At 31.4% G+C, this 8,069-nt stretch overlaps 2 protein-coding genes across 3 annotated transcripts in view; both read right to left on the reverse strand.

Annotated features, from left to right (window-relative positions):
* Positions 1-1,739, reverse strand: part of LOC117104270 — a 9,548-nt gene extending 7,809 nt beyond the window's left edge. For both annotated transcript variants that reach the window (XM_033245025.1, XM_033245015.1), the window contains exons 1-3: positions 1,560-1,739; positions 497-790; positions 67-157 (exon numbers count right to left, since the gene is read on the reverse strand). The gene's annotated coding sequence lies outside the window, so the exon portion shown is untranslated. The remainder of the gene's footprint in view (positions 1-66; positions 158-496; positions 791-1,559) is intronic.
* Positions 1,740-2,459: 720 nt separating this feature from the next.
* LOC117104282 lies at positions 2,460-8,055 on the reverse strand. The gene is made up of 5 exons (XM_033245035.1): positions 7,920-8,055; positions 6,477-6,770; positions 5,742-5,832; positions 5,223-5,282; positions 2,460-4,547 (listed from the first exon to the last, which is right to left on the reverse strand). The coding sequence occupies exons 1-5, from the start codon at positions 8,029-8,031 to the stop codon at positions 4,319-4,321; spliced, it is 786 nt and encodes a 261-aa protein (XP_033100926.1). The 5' UTR covers positions 8,032-8,055; the 3' UTR covers positions 2,460-4,318.
* Between the last annotated feature and the right edge of the window lie 14 nt (positions 8,056-8,069).

Below are 8,069 nucleotides of genomic sequence, written 5' to 3' on the forward strand. Positions count from 1 at the left end.
TATATATACCGTATAATTAATAATAATAATAAAAAATAATAATGAATATTAATTATTTATACATACTTTCTTCTGTAGATGAAAACCAAAATAAAAACCAGCCAGCTTAACAACAGCAGTAACGAGAGGACAAAAATTACTATCATCAACGATCCTCCTAAAATAAATTAAAAAAAAATTTGTTGAACATCACTAATATATAATAACAACAATTTTCCCCCAAGCCTTAATACACCCATGCACACTGCACTATCTTTACTCTTTATATTCATTTCAGACATGTTTGATCAAACAATCATGCCTTTCTGTCTGTTGTTAAGTCTCGAACAATGCTTCACTTCGTCAAGTTCTGATCCAACATACGGTAGTTTTTGTGTCTGACAGACGAAGCTATGACAACAACATCAGAATGTTATTTGTCTCTACATATAAAACATCATTGAATCTAAAATAACAACATACAATTTGTCCGCCCTTTATTTTAAAAAGCAGTTACCTGCGCACTCGGCACAAGGTGGTGGGGGCATAAAGTGCTGGCGTTCGGTGGAAGCGTTTATGACATCTCCAACGCAAGTTGGCGCTTCTTGGTTCCATTTATACATATCATTACAAAATGTTTCTATTTCTGTTGTCTGCAAACGATAACCCTGATTGCATGTAAACCTCATCTTGTGTTTTCCCATCGGTAGGCAACGCTCTGGCGTGTCAGTGTTCCTGGCTGGGGGCCATGGATCTACAACACCATTCTCCAGTCCGGTGCTTTTGAGTCCTTTGGGCAATGGACATAATCCTAAAAAATACCAAAAAATATAATAATAATGACACCATCAAACATCATTTCTAAAACAATGGTCTTAACTTTTATATAAACAGTTAAATATTTTCAACTTTTGTGTAAAAATTTCTTATTAATTTTGCACTAAAAATAGAAATTATAATAATGATAAATGTAATAATATATTATTGACAAAAATACTGTCGCGATTGAGTGACTACTTGGCAGTTTTTATTTCTAATATATTTAGTATCCATTTCTAAAACAGATTAAATCTAAATACCAATATACAAAGCACCTATTCATTGTCATCTAAATAATTAGTCGATCAACCGAAGAGTGTAAACAGAACACAATGTAAGTTTTTGTCACTTAATCAAATGGATTACTTTTTAAAGGGGTACAATATACGATGCGATATTTGCATATCTTTAGAGCACACTATATACTTATACTGTTATTAAATGACTTATGGTGACCATGAGTTGCTAAACTCATTGCAATTAAATTGGCTGAGGAATGTTAATAAAACCATCATAAAATCACTCTTAATTTTACCTGAGACAACTATACAAGTTTAGTTGTCTCAGATTTTACCCACATACCCATATATATATATATTCCTAATTATTTTGTCATGCCAGCCACTTCATTCTAATCATTTTTCGGAGTCTTAAACAAGATTATTAAGAGTTTGCTCACAATCCTCCATTGCCGCGGTCAACTTTGACCCGGCCCCTAAAACATTACCGTACTTAAAAAATTCCCGACATTAGATACTTACCTAAGGATTTGCAAGAGGATGCGGCTCGGACTAAATCAGATGCAGTGTTGATAAAAACGGTCATTGTTAGAAAGCTCGACCATATTTTGCTTTTTAGGTACATCTTGTCGTAAATACAAGATTCGAATGAACTGTGTGCGCTTGGTATATATCATCGCCATGACGTCACTAACCACATGCTCTTTTACCGCGTTAACTAATACAATTAAAAATATTTTTACTTTTATAGAAGGTTACAAGCGTGTGTCGTTTGATCTTGCAAGTATGATTTCATATTCATAGGAATCATGGTACCCAGCTGTTGGAAGATTACTTCTAATCTGTGGGCCTTTTTGTGTGGAGTGAAATATAATGTACGGTGGGGCAAACTTAATTCTGTTCCTGTATTTATCTTATGTTGTATTTTCTTTATAAATAGTTAAGTTACACATTATTCAAAATTTTGGTAGGCCTACATACTGCACGTAATACAGATAGGCCAACTAATTTATTTAGTCCTGTATGTATTTTATGTTGTATTTTCTTAATTTATGTAATTTGCACCTTATTCTTATTTAGGTAGACCTACCTATTATCATACGTAATACAGATGTTAATTTATTTACACTCTGTTAATTCATATTGTATTTGTATTCTGCTTTGATATGTTTTTGTGAACGCACCAATTATTATTGAGTGCCACCGATACAAAGGTGTATGTTCGAATAAATAAATATAATAAATGTAAACTTCATCCTCAATGTTAATTAATAAAATTCAATACAATTTATTTATTCGAAGAGCTATCGAACGACTCAAATTTTACTGTAATTTTATTAAAAGACTATATGAATAATAATACTTTGGTCTTTCAATGTATTTGTGTGTCCTATGGGCACTGTATTAAGGAATAATCGCAACGGATTGAACTGTTGTTTTTTGCACATTGTGAGTGACTGCACACTGTATTATATTACATCATCATTCATATGCTTTCAGAGATACAACGTAACAACAAAATAAAACCTAACAACAAAATTCATGAGTAAAAACGAAACACCAGATGTAATTACTGATGATGACATATTCATTCTTTTGTGGGCAACTCTCCAGACTGTCTCAAGAAAATTAATAGCACATTCCTACCTACTGTACATACATAACTACAGTAAATAGGACAAAATTATGATAATATAGCCTAATTTATTATAAATTATGACAATATATTATTTTGCCGGCCAATAATTGGTGAAAATACCCATTGTCAAGTGATATTAAATACACCTATCAAATTACAAGGACCTACTTAGGTCTATAAGAAATTAAAAGTAGATTTTTGCTACTTATGCCAGCTTGATAAATTGCTTCGCCTTGTTTAAAGCTGAGCCTACATTATATTAGACATTGTATACAGAATGCAATGCTTATAACAGTTCGTCAGTACAGTATATTGTTCAATATTTTTAGTTAACATAAATAAATAGGCCCACAAGACAAACCAAAAGTCCTCAAAAATATTCAATTAAAATATAAATTTCACCTAATTGTTTAGCTATATACATATTAAATAATGATTATCTCATTTAAGTTTATATAAAAGTTGAATATAATTAGTAAAGTGGTATTATATAATATATAGTATACTAAAATAACCTGCAGTAAACGTAACCAAAAGGGGAAATTACCTGTGAAATCTTTTAGCAATTTATTCCATAATCGTCGAAACCATGAGTTGAATACTGTGTCAGATGTTTAGCAAAAAAATATTTCATAATTAAAATAAAACTTTAACTTAATAAACTAATTATACACATACGCCTCTTTTCTCTTCAACGTTACAATAATATGATAGTTTAATTTAATCTCTGATCTCATTTAGTAAATGATCCCTTACTAAAAGTAGTAGGATGAATATTGTGGCATTTTGATTAATTTGTTCTGGCGAATGCATGTCATTTAATTTGGAATTTCTCCATTAAAAGAGAATTCTGCAATTTGATCGTACATGACCAGTAAGGTACATTAGGTAACTGAATGAAGCTATAGCGACATTAGCGAAAGAAGATGCGAGTTTTTCTATTAGCCATTACAGTTTCACAATTGTATATACATTCATAGCCACGGGGGCTGATCCTGGATTTGAAGCAATGGTGTTCAACATTTTTACAATGACTTTTAATTTCTTCAAAATTCAAGACTTCACTCTTTTTCAAAAAGGTCATGTGATTTTATCTCATTCTTATACAGTAAGTAGGCCTATTTAAATGCGTGTGTGTGTGTGTGTGTGTGTGTGTGTGTGTGTGTATACATGCAGAAAAAAATTATTTTATTCAAATATCTTAAACGGAAGACCTTGCTGAATCAAATGGTTTGATTCCGTATCACCCATTAGGAATAATAATACATTATGGTCGAACCAAAACAGTGTTTTTAATTTTATTTAATTATAGGTTAAGTAGGCATAGTCTGTCCGATCTGCCTACATAGGTAGTTTGGCACATGCCTACCTTTTGTAGGCCAGGATCCAGTAAAGTACAGTGGTGGAGACAGGAATTCAAAGAGATGGGGGGGGGGAGGGGCACAAATGGAGGATTTATGGCAAATGGCCGGAAATGGCACTCTCATATTTAAGTTTGAACATAAAAGTAGCCGGGCCTCATTGTTGAATCCGCCAACTACAGTATTTTGTACGTTTCATCACAGAGGGGGATTCATCCCAGCCCCCTGGATCCGCCACTGTGTATGTTCTAGAGGTAGGCCTACTTTCATTTTGCATATCTTTACTTCTCAAGTTCAAGGTAGTCAGCTTCTCCATTTTGCTTTAATTTGTTCCTGTCTACGTAATCATAATCGCGTTCTCTTTGCTCTATGGCATCCGTTCTAGGCTCTGGCATCGGGGGTCTCTCATTCAGTTGTAATGTGTTAATATTTGAACCTTGAGTAATCATTGGTCGACGTTCTCCGTGTACCAAGACCGGTTCGCGTATTGTATGTCCGACCACTGGAGCACTTTAAAAGAGAACAAATATTAATGGTTAACACTTAAAAAATTTGTATTCAAATTATTTTACTTCAATGTTAGATTTATTTAATTTTTTAAGATTTTTATTTGAATCATATTTAATGACGGTAATCTATCCAACAGAAGCTGATCATTAGGGACCATCAAAATGTAACAAAACAAATTTTAGATCAAAATCAGAATGTAAAAATAATATAAAGCATTAATACCAACATTACTATAAATACAATTAATATAGCTAAAAATATAATATGCAAAATATTGCAAAAGCAAGGAATCTTTTCATTACGAAAATATAGTAAAATTTAACGTCAAACCAAATTAAGTCATAAGATAAAAAGGAAAAAAAGAGAAATGAAAAACAGAAAAATAACAAATTATATAATAAAATAAATAATAAAAAATAAAAAATAAAAGTAGCCAGATAAATCAGATGATAATAATAAGGCATCCGTAAGACTGTTTCCTGTATAGAAAAACAAGGAAAACAATAACATTTTGGGAAGCAGTGGCTGGATCTCGGTTGATATATTACAATAATAAGCTAAGCACAGTATGTGATTATAATGATATATTTTTAGTAATAGGAATAGACATTATTGTTATGTCCGTCATTATTTGTACACTGAGGATAATAATGATACAGGTATGATTATACATACGTCGGTCGATTGTCGCCGTCAACGATGACGGTTTCACGTGTATTTCCAACAGCTAGAGCACTAAAGAGAACCAGAGTTTTTTCAAAGTCAAATATTAGATGATTTATTAATATTTTTCAATGATAGTATATATATTTAATATATATGTATAATATATAGGCCTATATATTATATATATACATATACATATATATATATATCCGAGGCACTTTCTCTCATACAACTGAGAAACGCTCACACATAGTGAAGCTGTGGTTAAACTAGAAAAGCTTATAGGTCGCAGTTGGGCAATCTTAGTAAATAATATTCAATTCAAATTTGCTGCGTAGCACCGTATGAACAAATATATACGAATAGAAATATGTTATAATTATATACAATATTCGAATATGAATATGTTGTGCTCAAATAGGAATATGTTGTAATTATATATAATATTTATCATAAATAATAATAATAATAATAATAATGAAAATGATGAAGATGATAATGATAAAAACAATAGAGGAATGTACATACTCTCTTTTGCAGATGAAAATCACAATGATTATGAGCCAGCTTATGCATAGCAGTACGGACATAATAATGATGACCATCATTAATGTTTCATCTAAATTCAGCGAAGAAAGAAAATCGTTTCAAATCACAAAGATAACTCAAATTTAAAACGCTGGTCTATTTTATGCACTGAGGCATAAAAAAAAAAGAAATTTTATACCGTCATGGTCTATTTCAGTGATACAAATTTATGATTACAGTATATCTCAATACAGACAGTGAAACTTATGCCTATATCCAGCTATAAAGATCTCTTCTCGCATTTTCATTGGCCTACGCTTAAAAAACACGTAAATTTATACGCGTTCACAGACTATTTAAGCCTACAATACTCATCATTTTGTCTGTCCGATAATGTTTGATCAACCCTTTCTTTCAGATACTGTCTATCTGATCAAACGCATTGTGTCTTTTGAGGGAAATAGTTCGAAGTAGAATAAATAAAATAACTTAACTAAAATATAGAGCAAGGACAAATCGGACAATAAAGCATCTACCAGAAATATACCAAGTTCAATAGGGCAATAATAGCGTACGATACGAAATATAGAGTTTGTAGAACAAAAAACAACAACTACTAGAGTAGGCCTACTAAGTTTACATATTGAGACATAATTTCAAATCACATAGCTAGTTTAAATTAGGAACACTAGTTTAAGTAGTGTGCATGCGCCCTCAATTTTGAACTCTACTTACCTGAACACTTGGCACATGGTGGTAGCTGTGCCTCTGTTGCAGCAGGCAGGCCTGTGGCTGGGACATTTTCAACACAGGTTGGCGCATTTAGGTTCCAATCAAAAAGCAGGTCACAAAATAATTCTATTTTGCTTGTCTGCAAACGAAATCCATCATCGCATTTAAAACTTATCTTATCCTTTCCCAAAGGAAGACACGGCTCTGACGTGCCAGTGTCCTTGGCCGGCGGCCATGGATTTACAACACCATTTTCCAACCCGCTTCCTGTTAGACCACTTGGCAATGGACATAATCCTGAAAATCAAAAGGAAAAATTAAAACACTCATATCATATATTTTTAGTAATGATATACCAAAACAATAATAAAAATGATGATGACGATGATTATAATATTGATTATGATGAAGATACCGGTTATGATGATTGTGATGAAGATCAATGCTGATGACGATGGCGACGATACATTTCATACATAAACTAGTTATCGTAATAATTGTTATAAATATTTTCTTTTCATTTTAAAACAAATAAATAAACCAAAATACCAAAACGAGCCACCTATTTACAATGTCATGAATTGGTTCGACAAGCGGAAACAAACCGGAAAAGTAGACTTCAGGTTGTAATCAATGTACAATGGACGATACCATATTTTACTGAGGTATTCATTTTTCAATCTTAGATTTCTTTACCTAATGCAGACAGACTCCAATGCAGTAGAAAACATAAAATATGGCTATTACAACATTTAAAAAATAAAATGACATGACTTAAGATAAGATAAGATAAGATAAGATAACTTTATTGTTCCACAAGGGAAATTCTTCTGCTCGTCATAACAAATTATGTTAAAAAATGTAAAACAAATATAAAAACAAACAAAACAGTCACTATAGAAAATATAACAATTTACAAGTAAAATACAATGACGACCATCGATAAAATAATCGAATTACAATTATGATTATTTTTATTATTATTATTATTATTATTATTATTATTATTATTACTATTATTATTATTATTATTATTATTATTATTATTATTACTATTATTATTATTATTATTATTATTATCATTATCGTAATTAATACAGTTAAAATTATTATTGATATTATTATATTGATAATGGATTATCTTCTAAACCTCTTGTTGAACTGGGTGAATAAGTTAATCTTCAAAAATTTCAGTGAATTTTCCATTTAAATACTTGAACAAATCTATTGCAGGGCTAGCTGTCCTCTTTTGTTTAACTCCTTGTTAAGTGTTTTCGTTAAGTGTTTTCTTCTTTTCATTTTACAGCATCAATATAAATACATCGTTATCCATAGTATGGACCACAGGTTATATATAAAAAAGTCATTAGAAATTATTGAGTTGACAATCTTTCTTGACAATCCATTCCCCTACTACTTAGAACATACTCTACACCCGTTACTTACCTACTGATGTACAAGGCGGACTTAGAGCACTGACTAGATCAAATGTAGTGCTGATAAAAACAAACAACGCCAAAAGCATCAGTAAACGTTTGTTCGTTAGGTACCGGTACATGTTGTCGTTAAGACTGGACTTAAGTCTGAGGCTTACTG

Source organism: Anneissia japonica, unplaced genomic scaffold (genome assembly GCF_011630105.1).
Source record: "Anneissia japonica isolate Jap-2015-1 unplaced genomic scaffold, ASM1163010v1 scaffold287867_len1003013_cov215, whole genome shotgun sequence".
NCBI lineage: Eukaryota > Metazoa > Echinodermata > Crinoidea > Comatulida > Comatulidae > Anneissia > Anneissia japonica.